Source organism: Ruditapes philippinarum, unplaced genomic scaffold, assembly GCF_026571515.1.
Source record: "Ruditapes philippinarum isolate M1 unplaced genomic scaffold, ASM2657151v2 ctg1017_1_1_1_1, whole genome shotgun sequence".
NCBI lineage: Eukaryota > Metazoa > Mollusca > Bivalvia > Venerida > Veneridae > Ruditapes > Ruditapes philippinarum.
In genome coordinates this window covers 340,482-360,683 of record NW_026859308.1, presented here as the reverse complement: position 1 = coordinate 360,683, position 20,202 = coordinate 340,482, and the positions used below count along the sequence as shown (strand labels likewise).

Below are 20,202 nucleotides of genomic sequence, written 5' to 3'. Positions count from 1 at the left end.
CAAATTGAGTTAAAATGATATTTTTATAACTATTGCTCCATCTGTTTTTGTTTTTAAAAAAGAAAGTGTTGTCGTAAAATAACAAACAAGATCAAAATGTCAACAAAATTTTTGGGTTTAGTTGTTAGGAATGTTTTTAAGTCCCAGGAACAATGTCAGCGATTAACCAGGGTCGGATTTTGTACTAAAACATCAGACACATCAGAGGAATTTAGTGTGCAATATTTGGAAGACGGTATGACATCAAACTACTTTAGTTACCTGTTAAGTATACCATATTTCGGATAGGACATTATATACATGCACTGTAACTTGTTTGCAGTGTTGTGCTTAATTGTGTTGTTGCAACTCATTTGTATAATAGTGTATGGATAAATACTGAATCAATATACATGATAATTATACAAGAATCTTCAATTCATGTCAGTTCTCATAACATGAAAAAGGCAAAGCCTCAAAGATGGGACATACGTTATTCAAAGCGAGTTCGGTTTACATTTACCGTGAAATAGTATAAAATACTCTTTCATTTTTATTTTACATTTTCCGTTTTAAAATTGTCATTCGGTATTTTACAGGGCTCGAGCTAGTGGGCGATTCGGGCGAAATAGTCGCCGAATTCCGTCTGACTTCGCGACATCCTACATGAAAACGATTTTATTGATCCATTATTGAAAATTACCAACAATAACAATAACTGTGAATAACATGTTGTGTGTGTTTGCTTTGTTTACCCTCGCTGCCGGAAAAAGGGACTGTCATGCATCTCAATCAACGCGAAATGTCATTAATCCGTTTGTTTACCAACATGTCATAAAAGTCTAATTAACAGACACTCGAGGAACAATTAGACTCCGCCCACGGCGAGATTACTGATACGTGCGAGAAACCAATCGTAATTCACGTTTTAATCGAGGCGACATTATTAAACCAATCATTAAATCGCTAACATACAACTACCCGTAACAATTATTTATGATGGACGGATCAAACATCAATTAAATTTTCACTATCGAATGATTGTCAGAATTAAGAGGACCGCTCAACATATAACTGTAACGGTAATTTTAAATGAAAGTTATGATAACCTTTTTTGTCGACAAGTTAAATTTGATAAAATTGACGGCGTATTACACTGTATTTATTACAAATGAAGTTAAATTAAAGATCGTTTCTTTCGTTATCTACTTTCATTTTTTTTACAACATAAGTGAATATGAATATAATGTCCGGCGCAAGCTTTTTAATAGTAAATCAGAAGGGAATAACTGTTAATCCACCCATGATATGATCCATGATAGGAATCAACTATGGCTTTTTTATCTTCATTTAATGCAATGGTTGCATTACATGATACTCATTCTTATTACTTGTTTCAAACTACTTTTAAATTAAAATTGAATATTCTGTTGTAACACAAATCCAATTCATTTAATAAGATATGTACAGTGAGTCAACATAATTGCGATAACATACAACAAACATCGATAAATGAATCTCCTCACTTCTCCCTAAAGTCTCCCCACTTCTCCCTAAAGCAGCTGGAGGGAGAAGTGACTTGACTTTTCCCTAAATTTTGAACCTAGCTTGAGCCCTGTTTTATACACTGCTTCCGTTTATTCTGGTTCCCTGTCCAATTATGGTTCCCATAGAAGTGCGCGGGTGACCAGTCTACACATCCGTTTTCAGTCACAATTCCTCAGATTTTATCGTTATTTTTAAATTCGAAAAGTTGTGATGTGTCAATTCAGTACTTATGACCAAAGTTTTCAAAACCATCACTTAGCAGGTACTCGCGTTACCATAAAGCTCGCTTTGCGAGCTCGCTATCAAAGACTTTGATACATGTAATTCAGTGATATGTGAATGACAATCTCAGGATTAGACCTAGTCCAACTAATTGTACTGTGCGACAAGATATTATGCTATTTTGTGTCTGGGCAATATCTCGCCTCTACATAGAAGTGAGATTCTGACCCAGAACAAAAAAATCTCAGAATCTAGCTTTGGCACGTCAATATTATTTTGACTAGGATTAGACCCCTCTGTATATTTCAGGAATATAGTAAATTAAAGAAAAATGCTCATGGCTGTGAACGGTTTGACCCATTTGATTGTTTTATTCCTACTGTCAAACCGTTGGAAAAAGACACCACCTATTCAGAAAATATCTTGATGTCTAATTAGTTGGACAAATGGCTGTCTTTAACAAGATATCATTTACAAGGTTGACCAGATACTTATTATTATTATTATTATTGTCATTCCTGTGACACATGATCTTGTTAAAGAGCATGTCAAAACAGGAAAATACATGCTTGTCTAAATATATAGGATTTGATACATGATCCCCATACCCTGGGTACTGCAATAAATTGTAATAAAAATGACTTACTTACATTGATTTATTTTACTTACATTAATTATTGCATCTTTACTTATGACATTTATTTAACATTTAGGTCAATCTGACAATTAGCACGTATTCCTACTTTGTATTACCATGGGACAATATTGATTAATTTTTTAGTTATAAAAATAAATCTACAGGGTGTCAATAATTATAGATACATTAAGTCATGCTTGCAATATCAAATTAGATCTATTTAATAGTACTAAAACCTTGTCCCCTTGTAAAAGAGTTAAACAGAAAGTTAAATTTTTATACCAAGTATCAAAGATGTATTCAATTTCATTGGAAATAACTGAAATATTTCATGACAGCAGCTTATTGTTGATAAATTTGTTAACTAAATCTTGTTAAAGTTGTCTTTGCTGAATTAATTTTAATTTTCTACTGTTGAAATTCCCCCTTGAGTGAAAAATATTTGAAAATCATGCAAAATCCCCCCCTCCCCCTTTTGCATGGGCCCTTGACCCAGTCTCAAAATGCAATAATAAGAGCATTTTTTTGGCATTCATGTAAGAATTAAGAAAACAAGTTCAAAAATGCCTCTATTCAGCTCTATATTTTTGCAAATTAAATATAACTTGATTAATAATTGGTTATCAAGCAGAATTTGTTGTTAAGTGTGCTAAATGAAACACATTAAAACAAGCTTGTAGATAAATTAGAAAGTTCTTTTTATATTCATAAAAAACTGCTGTGAACATGTAACATCAAATTTGATACAGGTGAGGTCAACATTGAACACTGATAACAGTAACCCAAAGTCTGTCTTACAACTGATTAAAGTCAACAAGATATAAATTAAATCTGTCATTGTAAAAGTACAGCTGACCATTTTGATTTTACTACATAACGATATTGCTTGATTAGGACACATTTCCTTCCAGAGGATTTTTTTTTAAAGCTGGCCCATGATAAAGTTGCAAAAAGTTTGTTGTTGCAGAGCTGGATGATTATGTTGCAAAAAATGTGAGTCCTGGTCCGACTGCGAAATTTTCTTATCCTTGTTTTTTCTGGTTTTAAACTTTTAAAGCATACGAAGATATTTCATAATCAAGTAATTATATAAACAAGTGAAAATACAATAAACAACATATAAGAGTCCTTATTTATTTACTGGACTTGTTTTCTAGAGAAACAAATCATAGACATAAATGTATATAAACATATAATAAACAATGTCCAAAAGTAAACAAAACAGTAAAAATGCCAGCATGTTACTAGTAAAATAAAAAAGACTAGTACATGCAATTTCACTATGATTTAAAAATAATACAAAAAGCATATTGTTTATTTGACAATGAAAAACCCACAGTTGCTCACTAAAAGCTCCTCTAGGTTCTTAAATGTTAAAATTTCACTCAATAAACACTAACATATTACATGTATGTACAAATTGTAACATATACAAAGGTAACATCCTCTCAGAGGAGAGCTTTTTTGTTCTGAAACAAATTAATAATGTATTCTATAAAAACAATGCAATGAACAACTTTTCTAGATACTGAAATAATGAAAAAATGACTTGAATCTATGAGTATGCACATTTAGATTAACTTTTAGCTTCACAGAGGCAACTGTTTCACCTATACGACCAGTGCAGACCAAGATTAAGTGGCACATTCATGTCTAAAAATGATGAATGGTTTTGATTTACAAGTCTATTGAAAATATTTAGTGTAGAAAAGTTATGTCAAGATAGTGCCCTTTAAAATAAAAGTTCTATAACTTGGTTTAAACATATTTATTTTAGCTCGATTGCGAAACAAGTTCTTGCAACTTATATTAATCACTTTCGAGTCCACTTCCTGGAACCAACCAGTACTGGTGTCATATGAAGAAACATGGTCGTGACCCGTGTAGGGCTCGAACCCATGATCTCTGGGTTGAGAGGCAGACACCTTAACCACTAGGCCACCGCTCCCCCTTCTATAACTTAATAACAAAATGCATTATTATTGATTTTGTCAATAGATTACATGTACACTCTCCTATGAAATTTAACCCGTATTGTTTTACAAAAATTTTATCTTTTGATTTAAGACACCATCTTATAACAGTTCAGTCCTATTAACAAAAAATCCTAAATTGATAAAGAAAGTAAAAAAAAAAAAAAAAATATACTGGTAAATTCCGAAAAGATGCAAATTTATATTGTTTTATGTTTTTTTTTAAAAAACATTTATTGTGTGACATTTTGTTTGCATTTCAATGAGTATTATCATGTACAAATTTACTAGTTCCCAAATATATCTGTTACAGGGGCCATTGCTGTATTTAACTTGAACAGACCTGCAGCTAGGAATGCTATCAGTAAAAGTTTAATGACAAAGGTATTTATAAAATATTCCCACTTTGTACTCATTGAAAAACACAATTATTCTGTCATATAACATGATTTTTTTAAAATATCTGTTTCATAATCATATCAATTTTCTTAACATTGAAGTATAAAGCTATATAATGTTTATTGAGATATTTGAGACAGTATACATGTTATGATGTATATATATATAATTATATATAGTATTTTAAATTTTTCATTTTTGAGAAACCCGTAAAAATCTGTCTAATGCCCTAGTGGTCAGTATGCTTGAAAAAATGTCATGCTGCTGTAAGATAAATTTTTTAATTTTTTTTTTGCTTTAAAGTTTGTGAGAAATATATTGATATAAGTCAGTATATGTTGAAAGCATTTAACAAAACCTTAAAAAAAAGTAAAATACATGGACTTAATAAGATTCCACATACCAGTAATTATACGCTGTACTTTTTAGAAAAAATTCTAGCTAGCGTGCATAGATGTTAAAACAGCACATGGAAAATTCCAGCAAAGATCTGACAATAAATTGTTTCTTAAACAAATTTAAATGTTTATATAATATATCAAACTCTCGAAAAAAAGTCTTAATTCTTTTTAAGTTTTTGATGTTTTGAGTTGTTTTCCTAATGTTTATAGCTGCCAATGTTTTTGATGAAAATATTTGGTGATTTTTTTTTGGCCTATCCAAATGTAAAAATCTAAACAGGTGGGGTTTCAGAAATCCTGCGGCATTTCACGCAGGATGAGCCAATTCTGATACGCAGAAATGTTTAAGATATTTGTCTCCAGGTATGCCCCTTCCTTACCAAGAACCAGTGCTCTGTCCAAATATGATGTGGCCAGGAACAAATCTTCATCTTGAAGGGTTCTCGCCTTACAGAGGGAGTAAATCATTTCCCGACGACTTTCAATTTTTTCAAAGTTTTCGGCCAATTTGTTGAGACGCTGTTTGGCTACATTCAAATGGCCATCATCAATTTCGATAGAATGATCTACGCTGAAATCGTCTCTAATTCCAAGTAAAGTTTGTGTAAGGTTGAGCAGAAATACTCGCTGAATAAGTTTTGTATCAGACTGGTTCAATTCGGTTAAAACATCGAGCCCAAGGTGACAGTGCTCCAACGCATTTACTAGATTTTCTTTACTGGGGTTTTTTGAGTATAGACATCTGTATATGTAGTGTAAATAGTAATAATTAAATGCCCTAATGTAAGAAGTTTTGCATGTAAAACACAATGCCTTGATCTGCCGAATGTGATGATGTGCTTCATCTGCATTTCCACTTTTAACGCAAGCCACACCAAAATTACTATGGTAAAGCATATCTGAATAGGTTGTGTCTAGATCTGAAGGTATGGTGGTCTTCATTTTGACAATTATTTCTTCTTTGGTTTTATTGTTGGCATAAAATGTGGAACGAAGTTGCATGAGTGTTGCATATCTGTCAGCTGTCAGTTGTTTTTTAGCCCTGTTTTTCTCAAACAGCAGTTCCTGCTCTAAATTGTCTGCAAATGTGCGAAATCCATTTTTTCTGTCATGTAACATGTTGTCATCGCTTAGTCTTTTCATCATGGAGTAATATTTAACAATATTCGACCCACCCGGAACATGGCGCCCCTCAACCCAGTATATTTGACGGTGGTATCTCTCGACTTGCAGTTCGTCTGCAAAGCTCGCACAATTTATTGTGTACAGAAATCGTACAAAGTCTCTGAAGGACATAATTTCCAACACATCTGATATGAATGTAGCAAAATCTGAGTCAATTTCAGTAGAAAATTTCTGTACAAGGGACTGGTATTGTAATTTTGTTATCAGATTAGTTCCATGTAAAGTTTGTATTGCACTCAACAGATCCATTTTCACATCCATGTAATGGGGTGCTACTGTTTCAATTGCACGTATATCTTCTTCAGCCAAGTATTGAGATTCAACAATGCTTCCTGATTCCATTTTTATTGCTTTTGAATTGTATAAATATAAACAACTTAACCCAATTCTCAAAAAACACAGGAAATGTCTTTTTAAGTCCTTCTTTAAAACACTATCTGGGAGCGTAATATTATGCAGCTTCCTTGTAACCACACTATGTCATTCAAGGTTAAACATGTGAAGATCATTTACAGTAAGTTTCACATTTGGAAAGAGAAGGGACTTTTTATGATATTCTGGGAACCCATATTTTATATTTATAATATATATTTGTAAGTGTTGCATCATGCAGTAGCAGTTTTCAATATCCCAAAAATTGATAATGGACAGTTCCAAAAATGGAAGGTGGACAAGTCAATGTAAGGTTAAGGGTGGTTACTAATTTCAATATTACAATGTTAAACACAATTTTTATTATGATTAGCAGAAAATACTGACAGGAATTGTGATCTATGTAGCTTTTTTACATTGAAACCCCCTTGAATATAAAATGGACAGTTCCCAGCACAAAGCAAGGCAAGTCCAATGTAACAAAATTAGGGTTGTATAAGGATTAATAAAAATAGATAAGAAATAGATGAAAATAGCAATAAAGTTGACTTACAGAGTTTGTTTAAAAGTTATGTGGGCAAATAGTTTTTATTTGATGTTTATGTAAGGAATTCCAATGTTATCTGAAGGTGCTCACATCGTCTGTTTAATATAATTTTTTGCAGTGATTTATTTTAAGATCATCATTATGAATTCCAGGAATCAACTGGTTTATTTCTTATTTTAAGCTTTTGGATTGACTCCAAAATACATTCAACGTGGAGAATTATGTCTTACATAAATATAGCTCAGTCGTGGTTTTTCCAATACCATTTCATGGAGTTAAATATAGAATTAGTATAAGATGTATACATGACATCTGTGACTATTTTTAGAACAAAATGCTACTTAACATTCTTTACCAGCTTCAATTATATCTTGTAAATCATGCATTTTACTGAAGTGCTTCCTATGGAGCAAAAAATGTTTTAATACTGTTACTATATATTAAAGGCACAATTAATTGATATATATGCCTTTAGAAACAAATAAATATTTACTTCTTTAGAAACATGACTTTTATAATGTTTATAATGTTTAATTGAATAATGGTTTTAGAGAAATGTTAGATCCTTAGATCCTTGTTACCTGAAAAAAGTAGTGATAAATGTGAAATGATTTGTCAGAAATTAAGTAGCAAAATGTAAAGAAAGCAATATTTTTACTTTCACACAAAATACTCAATTATTACCAAGAAGTAACAGATGAAAAAATGGTTCAGGTAATTGGCCAACTGAATGAGTAACTTTTTGGATGCTACTTAAGTACACCAAAATTATAAGGCTTTTAAGAAGAAGTAAAGATAAAAGCATTTCTGAGACATAAAGGGCCTTTAAAGCAAGAAGTATATTAAAAAAAGATACTCTAATAAACCTTATTTAAATATTTTGCATTATTTCTAAGTCAGTTTTGCATTAGTTCGAAGTCAGAATACTTGAATGTAATTTATTAAAATGGACCAATAAGAAATTGAGCTTTTAACATTGAAAAAGAAATTTGCTTGCACTTTTTCAGATGCTACTGGGGTCCTACATATTACCGGACAAAATATGAAGTTTTTGTGTCACCTTGAAAAAGGCGACATATAGGGATTACTTTTGTCGGCGGCGTCGTTGTCGGCGTCCCCTTAAGCTTGTCCAGAGCATAAGTCAGTCATTATAAGTTGGATTGACTTCAAACTTGGTATGCATGCTTCTTATAATGACCGGAAGTGCAGTGCATAAGAACCGGTACTCTGCACTTCCTATTTTTTGAGTTATTGCCCTTTGTTAAATTTCATACTTTATTTTTGTCCGGGCCATTACTCCTAAAGTATAAAAGCTATGGACTTGAAACTTCATAGGATGATAGTTCTCATTAAGAAGAAGTGCAGTGCACAAGAACTGGTACTCTGCATTTCTTATTTTTTGAGTTATTGCCCTTTGTTAATTTTCATACTTTATTTTTGTCCGGGCCATTTCTCCTAAAGTATAAAAGCTATGGACTTGAAACTTCATAGGATGATAGATCTCATTAAGAAGAAGTGCAGTGCACAAGAACTGGTACTCTGCATTTCTTATTTTTTGAGTTATTGCCCTTTGTTTATTTTCATACTTTATTTTTGTCAGGGCCATTTCTCCTAAAGTAAAAAAGCTATGGACTTGAAACTTCATAGGATGATAGATGTCATTAAGAAGAAGTGCAGTGCCCAAGAACTGGTACTCTGCATTTCTTATTTTTTGAGTTATTGTCCTTTGTTTATTTTCATACTTTATTTTTGTCCAGGCCATTTCTCAATAATTATAAAAGCTTTAGATATGAAACTTAATAGGATGATAGATCTTATTGATAAGAAGTGCCGTGCACAGAAACTGCTGCTCTGCATTTCTTATTTTTTGAGTTATTGCCCTTTGTTGATTTTCAAATTTCATTTTTGTCCTGGCCATTTCTCCTAAACTACATTGTTTACAAGGCGACACATCCAACTCGCGGAGTTCTAGTTTATCTGTAACTTTTATTTAAAATAATAAAAAAAAATGGAATTTTTACCTAAATAATTTTGGGTTCTTAATGCACGTAAACATTCCTTTATCAAACATGAAATTAAACATTTGACCGTAGAAATGTGTCTTTAAAGAAAGGCATTGTAAGAGGAAAAAAATCGTGTAAACAACTCAATTTACCGGACATTTTGTTTCAAAATTATTTGAAGTCGTGAATTGAAATTAATCTTTAAATAACCAGCAAGGAATGGCAATGTTATATAAGATATTTGAAAAACACAGTATGTCACTAGAAATAAACACAGCAGCCATTCCTGATATGAAGAGGCCAATATATAGAATATATATAGGATGTTATTGAAATTAACCCAATTAACGTATTGATCCTTCATGATCCTTAAACGTATGAAACATTTTAATATTTAAATGGAATTGTTCCTCTGTTTTTTTGTCATATAGTTTCCTTTTGGTCATCATGTAGCATGTTACAAAGCCATAAAATCAATTTTATTTACATTTCATGTAGAGTTTCTTCCCATGGGCGTAACCCGTTTCCATATATGTTTTTTTTTAATTTGCACTTCTTTGTAAAAGACAAAGACAAGATACTGTTTAGACTTAATTTAAAATTACCTTTGTCATTAAAATATGTTACGATTGTCTCTCGAGATAACGTTGAAAAGAATTAAAAGTAAAACCTATAAAAAAACAACAAAAAAAAACATTAAGGGTCTCCATATTCAGTCCTGCACAGAACAGATAATTCCCCCGCATGACCAGGTCATGAAATAACTAGTAAACAAAAGGGCATGTTAGTAGATAAAGAACTGAATCAACAATATTTACCTGAGCGTGGTTTTGTTGTTATTTATTTTGAAATAGAAAGTGTGTGTACAATTCAGAATGTATGATTTTTGAATCAAAGCAAAAATAAAGCACTATTCAGCAGTAATAGCTTTTGTCCGGTAAACTGATTGTCCGGTAAATATGTAGGACCCCAGTATAGTTTAGATTTTAAGAAGGATTGAAGTATCAAACTGTTTATGTTTTAGCTTACAATGTGAACACATGTCTTTATCTTTTTCATGAAAAATATTTTATGGTGTTCATTTTTTTTTTCATCTTTTCATTTGATTTATGTTATGTAGATTTTTTGACTTCCATACAAAAGATACTGTACTAATTGCAAAAAGGTAAAAGAAGCAAAATATAGTTCAGCTGTATGCCTGATGAGTAACTTTTTGGTAACTGTAGTGAGACACTAAAAATAAAAGACTTTTGAGGAATAAAAATTACATCATATATCATTTTTGGGCTTAATGGGCCTTTTACCTTTAAATGGACTATTCCAAATTCCCTAGCTGGACAAGTCCATTTAAAAGATTCAGAGGTCAATGTTCATTTTCATATATATTGTTATTATTTCAAACAGTATAACCTCTGCAATGCAGCATCTTTTAGGAAACAAATATTTTGGTTGTTGCATAAAGGTGTTTGCTCTAGAGAGGTAAAATAAAGTTGAAAGTTTTACTTAGGGAGAAGTTATATTTCTGCTGTATTTGATTTTACCCATGAAATATGGTGCTATATCAGTCAAATGTATTTCATATTTTTTAGAATAAATATCAAATATAAATATGAAAGTGGGCGGAGTCAAAACTCATATTTATTTTCGCCATTTTGTTTGAAACATCTTATAAATACAAAACAACTTTTTGTTGAATTTTGCTTTGAAAACCATCTAGAATGATAGAAAATGGTCTAACTAAGAAAATAAATTCAAACACCAATATCTTTAATTCAATTATTAACACTCTACAGACGTTTAAAGAGTTGTTTACGTGACGTCACAATGTAGTGCCAAATATCGCATGCAAAACAAGACGCAATAATATATTACTGTGCGCTGTACAATTGCAGTTGCGTAGCAAGCAATGGGGTTTGTAACCATTTTTCTTTGATAATGAAATTAAATAAAGAGGTTATTTTTTCCTTTTTCATGAAATATGGTATAGATTTTCACGAAACATGATAAAAAGCCACATATTTTCACTCGCTGTCCCGGCTCGTGAAAATATGTGTCATTTTATCATGTTTCGTGAAAATATATTCCATATTTCACGAAAAACGAAAAACTATTCTCTGAGTATTTAAAAGAGGTCATTGCTCTACAGCAGAGGTTACAGACTACTACTAGGGTTGATCACAGGTATGAAATAAAGACAGACTGACAACAGTTTTGCAATAAGCCCTCGACTCTACTGTATTGTCTATCAAAGGGGCTCGTAAACTTTGGTAATTTGTTTATCAATGCAGCTGTATCTATGCCTAAGGAAACAGTGAAGCATTTATGAATATTTGAAGCCAATTGGGTCAAGGTAAAAGATCTTTGTTTGCCTTGATCATGCAATAAAATGTTATTTATTACAGTTAAGAGATGCCCTACATACTGTTAGATTTGACAACAATTTAAGGGCACTTATTATAAGAAGTTTGGTACCAGGAGCTTTCTGTGCAGGTAACCCTAGAGTTCTTTGATATAATTGTAATTCTTATAAAGTGGTCAATATTATTTATTTCATATTGGAATTAATTCCATAATTATGCTTTAACATAATAGACGAGGGGTGTCCCAGAATTACGTGGACTTTTGCTGTAACTCATGAACTACTGAAAATAAAAACAAACAAAATTAACATGAACAAAATGCAACTTTATTGCATTAGTACAAAAAATTTCAAAGTTGCTTGGCAACTGGATCATTGTCTGTGGGCAGAGTAATGAGACAAGGGGTAGCGGGTGCAGGGCAGTCCATTCCGACGTTACTACGTCATTCCGGTGGCGTCGCTAGTTGTTAATAAATGTGTGGCGTTGAATGTCAGTTTTTCTCAACATAGTCGCCGCCTAACTCAAAACACCTATGGTGTCGATATATCCACTGGTCGTACACCGCCCTGTATAATAATAATAAAGCATACTATTAACTTTTGTTACGATAATAATGTTAAAGACGACGGTGATAATGCTGACGCCGTATTATTATTATTATAATATTATTATTAATATTATTATTATGATTATTATTATTATTATTATTTGTCATTATTATTTCTATTATTATTATTATTATTATTCTTTTTATTATTATTATTATTATTATTATTGTGGAGTTTATTTTGTACGCAAAGACAATGTTCGTTAACAAGGGAAATAACCTATCATGCGCACTGCTTACTATAGCAGTTTGAGTTCACTTTCTTAAAAGCTGAAGCGGATAAATTGGGTTTAAAATAATTAACTGTGATAAGCTTAATTTTTGAAAATCATTTTTTTTTAAACACAAAATTATTGCCTACCCTCGAATAGTACTCAGCATTGACCTTGGTGTAACGCCTGTCCCGATCTATGACGTCCTTGACTTCCTCAATTGACGCCGTAGTCAACGTTGACTTTCTCCCAAGACCCTTGTCGTCTTCAATGTTCTCTCGGCCCTCACGAAAACGCTTATGCCACTTGATAACGAGTGATCGACAAACAGGAGGTCTCACTTTTGCAGTCTCCAACATTTCCTGCGTCTGTGTTGGCGTCTTCCCAAGATTAACACAAAACTTGATGAAAGTCCGATGTTCTGCGTAATCCGTGGACGTCATTTTTTGTTAAATATCCAAGAGCAACGGTTGTCAGTTGTCCGCTGGTAAACAATAACGGAAACAGCTATGACGTCAAAATTTCAAACGAACGTTCATATGACGTCACTGCATATGCTGACAACGTCGCGCCATTTTTTACGTATAAATACGCAAGATATACGAAAGTAAAGACAATTTATTAATACAAAATATTGGACTGCCCCGCCCAGCGCATACTGCGTTACTATAGCGTCGTAAAATATAGAGAAGCAATGTTAGAAATTTAAAAATAATGGACATATTCATTGAGGATATGTTAAAGGTATTGTGTACAAATTTGCTAAAAAATGCATTAAAAAATAAAAACGTTATAGCAAAAGTCCACATAATTCTGGGACACCCCTCATATAAAGTGAAATGGCTAAATTTTAAGCTTTAAGTTTGAACTCTGACAGGTCAGCAGGAAGTGCTTAAAGTTAGTTTTTTGATTGCCAAATGTCTATTGCTGAATAAAAAATGTCATTTAACCTTCTGGTTAGATTGATACTTGCTATAGGACTATTTTCCATGTATTGAATTCTTTTACGGTTGTTTTTTTTAAAGAATTTATGTATTGCATTATTTTGGTTGAAATGATATTCATTAGCAGAATCAATGAAATAAATAACTTTATCATAAACAAATTCTTGTCTAAAATTGAGAGGACTAATCTACTTCAAGTTTTGGAATATGATATAACTTCTTCGAAGACTGTTAAAAATGTTGCAATAGACAACGTTTGAATTTTGTGCCTTCAAATCTCTTGTGCATAGTATGTATTATGACAAAGTTATTATATGTGTCATTTTTCATATAAATTTAAATTCATTTCATTTTTATTTATTCTATATAAAACTGTAGAATGTATTTTATGCTATCTATTACACTCCTGTGCATCGGTCAAATGCTCCACTACCATTCACTTTCTTTACTTTGAAGCACTGCTATCATAATATGCATTTAAATGTTCAATTTTTCAGAAAGATATTTCATTGACTTTAGACACTATTTTATGCTATCTATTATACTATATACATTTTAATGGTCAGTTCTCCAGAAAGATATTAAATTGACATTTAAGGCACTATTTTAAGCTATATATATGCATTTTAATGATCAGTTCTTAAGAAAGAGATTATTCTGACTTTAGGCGCAGATTTAAAAGAAAGAGCAACCATGAAACCACAAGAAGTTGGACCCTTTGTTGCAAGTTTACGAGGCTCACTCTCTGATATAGCAAATCTTCCTATTCCTACAATTGTTGCTCTAGATGGTACAGCAGTTGGTGGAGGATTAGAGATGGCCCTTGCTTGTGATATAAGGATTGCAGGTAATTTGTGTGATTATGGTCCAGTATTGCTTTAAGTGAAATATTGTACTTCATGGAAATTTAATTACTTACATATTTGTCGAAATGGTTATTTACATGTATGTCATTGGTGATAATGGCATGATGATGATGATGATGATGATGATGGTGGTGGTGGTGGTGGTGGTGGTGGTGATGATGTTGATGATAGTGGTGATAATCATCATGATGGTTGTGATGATGATGACAACAATGTTGTTAATATGTAAATGAATGATGGTGATGATGAGGATGATGATGAAGTGCTTGCCTATTAGATTTGAAATTTTCTTGTGGTAAGTCTTATGTCATTTAATTTGTTTTTAAAGTCATTATATTCTTATGTGTTGCCTTTACTAAATTACAGGAAACATGGAAACACAGGGTGAATGACCCTAATTATCAAATTAATAGTTGAATTGAATTGCAATGCAAATTTAGTATTTGATATTATATGCTTAATATGCATGGAACAAGTACCCATTTTATGTAATAGAGTTCTGATCTTTCTCTTTTGACTAGCTGAAACAACTAAGATGGGACTTGTAGAAACAAAGTTAGCAATTATTCCTGGAGGCGGTAAGTTTTCTTATTTAGCATTTTCAGTAATAAGTAAAATTACAGTATTTAAGCCTTGAAATCTACTTTGAACAATGGAATGGCTTGAATTCAATGCAGGGCAAGTCCATTAAGCAAATTTAGGAGGATATGGTGTTAGAATAAACATTGATCATTGGTCATCCCTGTGTCATTACAATGTTCTAACTGCAAACTTTTGTTGTATTCTTCATGGCTGAATGGTCATGGTCACTGATTTTTAAGGTCTTCCGCCACCAATAAAGCTAGACAGTCAGTCGCATTGACTTATAAACCAACGAAAAATAAAACAAAAACTTGTTACTTTATTTGTTGGACCTATGTTAATCCAAAACGCGCTGAAGTTCTTAAATGGACTTTTGGAAAAGGTTGTTATCAATTTTTTGGATATTAAGATGAAAATTTGAAGTTGGTTAGCCAACAGTATAGAGCCTTGTCAGACTACACAGATGTGCAGACTGGCCTTTCTATATACAGGGGGCATAGGTTACTCACTTTTGTTTTACAGCAGGGATTGGATATAAAAACGTTTTTGAATGATAACATACATATAGGAAAACTGGTGTTCTTTTTGGATAGATAATAATGCCATTTCAATGGTCTTTGGCCGCTGATTTATGGGGGGGGGAAAGGTCAGTTGACTTCAAGTAGAAGTATGATCTGGTAACCTATAGTCACTCCATATATTCATGTTACACTTATTAAGAAAACATAACTGGATACTTGATACAGGGTACTTAAGATAATGTTTTTCCAAAATTTAAGTATAATGTGCCTTTCAATGCAGGTGGCACACAGAGACTAACAAGAGTTGTTGGCCCTTCTCTTGCAAAGGAACTTATATTTACTGGTCGTATAATAGATGGTATACAAGCCAAGGAGATAGGTCTAGTCAACCATGCAGTGCCGCAGAATGACAGCAACGATGCTGCGTTCCAACGATCAGTTGAACTTGCGAAGGAAATTGCTCCTCAGGTATGATTTGTAAATTTTGTAAAGGAATTTTATTGTGTTAGAAAGATTTTCAGACAGATTATATGTTTATGTATACAATGTGTTGCTTTCTCTTTAATCCTTGTCATAGACCATGCTATTTAATGGAAGGTCAGTAGTTCTACTCAGGTGCTAACTTGTGCCTGAAATAATGCATGAAGGGGTACCTGAGGTCTTCTACCATCAGTACAGCTGTAATGGCGTCATCTGATCATAACAGCATTATTGTGACGATTTTCACTACCTATTTATTTTCATTTTAATTACAATTATATTTTTTTACCATCCATTGCAGATTTTTCAACTTTAAGTGATTCAATTGATCTATGAAACAATTTCAAAATTTATGGGTTTTTAGCTCACCTGTCACAAAGTGACAGGGTGAGCTTTTGTGATCGCTTTTCGTCCGGCGTCTGTCCGTCTGTCATCCGTCCGTAAACTTTTACTTTAAATGACATCTCCTCATAAACCACTAAGCCAATTTCATCCAAACTTCACAGGAATGTTCCTTTGGTGGTCACCTTTAAAAATTGTTCAAAGAATTTAATTCCATGCAAAACTCTGGTTGCCATGGCAACCGAAAGAAAAAACTTTAAATATCTTCTTTTAAAAAAACCATAAGAGCTAGAGCTTAGATATTTGGCATGAAACATCTTCTAGTGAGTGTCTACGAAGTTTGTTCAAATAAAAGCCCTGGGGTCAAAATTGGCCCCGCCCCGGGGGGTCATTGATTTTCCCTATATGCATATAGTAAAAACTTAAAAAATCTTCTTTTAAGAACCCAAAGAGCTAGAGCTAAGATATTTAGCATGAAACATGTTCTAATGGGTGTCTACCAAGTTTGTTCAAATAAAAGCCCTGGGGTAAAAATTGGCCCCGCACCGGGGGTCATTGATTTTCCCTATATGCATATAGTAAAAACTTAAAAAATCTTCTTTTAAAGAACTCAAAGAGCTAGAGCTTAGATATTTGGCATGAAACATCTTCTAGTGAGTGTCTACGAAGTTTGTTCAAATAAAAGCCCTGGGGTCAAAATTGGCCCCGCCCCGGGGGGTCATTGATTTTCCCTATATGCATATAGTAAAAACTTAAAAAATCTTCTTTTAAGAACCCAAAGAGCTAGAGCTAAGATATTTAGCATGAAACAGGTTCTAATGGGTGTCTACCAAGTTTGTTCAAATAAAAGCCCTGGGGTAAAAATTGGCCCCGCACCGGGGGTCATTGATTTTCCCTATATGCATATAGTAAAAACTTAAAAAATCTTCTTTTAAAGAACTCAAAGAGCTAGAGCTTAGATATTTGGCATGAAACATCTTCTAGTGAGTGTCTACGAAGTTTGTTCAAATAAAAGCCCTGGGGTCAAAATTGGCCCCGCCCCGGGGGGTCATTGATTTTCCCTATATGCATATAGTAAAAACTTAAAAAATCTTCTTTTAAGAACCCAAAGAGCTAGAGCTAAGATATTTAGCATGAAACATGTTCTAATGGGTGTCTACCAAGTTTGTGCAAATAAAAGCCCTGGGGTCAAAATTGGCCCCGCCCCGGGGGGTCATTGATTTTCCCTATATGCATATAGTAAAAACTTAAAAATCTTCTTTTAAAGAACTCAATAAGCTAGAGCTTAGATATTTGGCATGAAACATCTTCTAGTGTGTGTCTACCAAGTTTGTTCAAATAAAAGCCCTGGGGTCAAAATTGGCCCCGCCCCGGGGGGTCATTGATTTTCCCTATATGCATATAGTAAAAACTTAAAAAATCTTCTTTTAAAGAACCCAAAGAGCTAGAGCTAAGATATTTAGCATGAAACATGTTCTAATGGGTGTCTACCAAGTTTGTGCAAATAAAAGCCCTGGGGTGAAAATTGGCCCCGCCCCGGGGGGTCATTGATTTTCCCTATATGCATATAGTAAAAACTTAAAAAAATTTCTTTTAAAGAACTCAAAGAGCTATGGCTAAGATATTGAGTATCAAACATATTCTAATAGGTGTCTACCAAGTTTGTTCAAATACAAGCCCAGGGGTCAAAATTGGCCCCGCCCCGGGGGTCATTGATTTTCTTTATATGTGTTTAGCAAAAACTTTAAATCTTCTTTGAAAAAACCCAAATAGCTAGAGTTTAGATATTAACCTTTTCCCTTATATAAGCGTGTTTTGACGGCTTTTTGCCCCCCCCCCCCTTTTTTTGAGGCCTCAAACATTGAAAAAATGCCCTATTAGGCCCCAAACACTGTCTTTTGTTTGAGAAATGTTGTTAAAAAAAGTGACCATTTTTTCGGCGCCGTCCCCCATCCAAATATTACATCAGGGGGTTGCCAGAAGGGGGATGTGCCCCCTTTTGTTTGGGGGGGTTTGAAGGGGAGCGGAGTCCCCCTCATCGCCAAGAAAATTTTGGACTTGTGAGAGGCTTAAAATGACCCCAGGTCGATCATAAGGTAACGTGTAACCAACGCTGAAAAGCCTTTGACTCTATCTCAATCCCTTGAGGAGTTGCAGCACTATGAAATAAATTTTGATGGAAAAAATCGAGACAAAAAAGTGATTTTTGGCAATTTTTGAGATGTCCCCTCGTTGCCATGGTAACAGGAAATTTAAGACTGAGCATGTCGTTACAAAGGCAATGGTCCAGTCAACATTTGTGCCAAGTTTGATTAGTATTGAAGCATTTTTCATAGTTTCATAGCAGTTTGAACTTGTAACAGGAGGCTTTTCAGTGAAAATGGCCATTTTTCACAATATGCTCATGGGGGAAAGGGTTAAGCATGAAACATGTTCTAGTAAGTGTCTACAAAGTTTGTTCAAATAAAAGCCCTGGGGTTAAACTGGCCCCGCCCCAGGGGTGTCATTGTTTTTAACTATATGTGTATAGTAAAAACTTAAAAAAAATCTTCTTTTAAAAAGCCCAATGAGCTAGAGCTTAGATGTTTAGCATGAAACATCTTCTTATGGGTGTCTACCAAGTTTGTGCAAATAAAAGCCCTTGGGTTAGATTGGCTCTGCTACGTTGGGGGGGGGGGGGTTTGGGGTTGGGGGCCTATATACAGGTGAGCGACCTCAGGGCCATCATGGCCCTCTTGTTTTTACCTTAGAAGAGCTCCTTTAAAGTTGTTCAAAATTAACATTCTACAGTTTTGCTTTTGTTAGGGTCCAATTGCTCTAAAGATGGCAAAGTTAGCAATTAATCAGGGAAATGAAGTGGACTTGGAAAGTGCCCTCAAGTTTGAAGAAACATGCTATGCTCAGGTAACAAAATACGTTAGATTAAACATCATTTATTTTATCTGCTACAAGTTAAATGGCAAGTAAATATTAGTATAACAAAATGTGATTGGATCATTTCATTTCCTCTTCAGTTTAGACTTAGTACTTTGTAAATAAAACCATAGACCTTCCTTACAGCCTGCCGGCTTAACTTGACAGAGAGAGGTGTTTGTAAGACAGTGTATTTACTGTAACTCTGTCCAAAGTCAATAAATCCAACTGTTACTTAGCTGGATTGGTATAATGGATTTGCCCTACTTTGAAATCAGAACTGTTCATGTACAGCTTTTTAACATTGAAACCCCTTTGCATTAATAATGGACCATTCTAATTTCAGACAGGTTAAGTCCATTAAGTATAGTACATGTATATTGTGCCCAATTAAAAGAGGTGATAACTAAGTCAAGTTTGGCTGGATTTTGACTTAATTTAAGGAGAAGAATTTCACTTTGTCTTTCATTCTAATCCGGTTTTTTAAGAATATTTGAAATGCTTTGTGTATAGTGAAAATTGTAACATGTATATATATTCTGAGAAATAAAATCTGTTTAAACTAATTTAAGTGATGTCTTAAATAACGACACTGATGTTTTAAGTTACTAAATATGTATGTTTTATACTTCTTTTTTTTCAGACCATTCCTACCAAAGATAGAATGGAAGGGTTAATGGCATTCAAAGAGAAAAGACCACCTGTATACAAAGGGCACTAATAATCTAATTATAGTATTAGTAAATAAATCTATGAAAAATTTCAGAACAAATAATTTTGTATTGTAGAATGATAGTTTAAAGTGACATGCCGCCGGACATGGGTAAGAGTAAAACTTTGGAAAATGGCAAAATGCAACAGTTTATAAAATGTTTCACAACGCAATATCTTAAATGTGGACTTGTTAATTTTACATTCAGAACAGAACCATTGACATGTTCTGTACTTACTGAAAAGTGAACAGTGCACAGATGTGCTGGTAGACCTTGGTCTGCACCGTTTGCATGGGTAGTTTGGGTAGCTATCAGCAGTCAATGGGTTAAAAATTTTAACCCATTGACTGCTGATAGCTACCCAAACTACCTTAAAATATTTCCAATCTGTACAAT

General features: G+C 33.3%; 1 protein-coding gene across 1 annotated transcript; it reads left to right on the top strand.

Annotated features, from left to right (window-relative positions):
• Positions 1 to 58: 58 nt before the first annotated feature.
• Positions 59 to 20,137, top strand: LOC132756022 (methylglutaconyl-CoA hydratase, mitochondrial-like). Its single transcript, XM_060746979.1, has 8 exons — positions 59 to 235; positions 4,673 to 4,743; positions 11,669 to 11,756; positions 14,057 to 14,236; positions 14,777 to 14,833; positions 15,639 to 15,826; positions 18,986 to 19,084; positions 19,737 to 20,137. Exons 1-8 carry the CDS (start codon positions 97 to 99, stop codon positions 19,812 to 19,814), a joined length of 900 nt encoding a protein of 299 aa, XP_060602962.1. The 5' UTR covers positions 59 to 96; the 3' UTR covers positions 19,815 to 20,137.
• Positions 20,138 to 20,202: the final 65 nt, after the last annotated feature.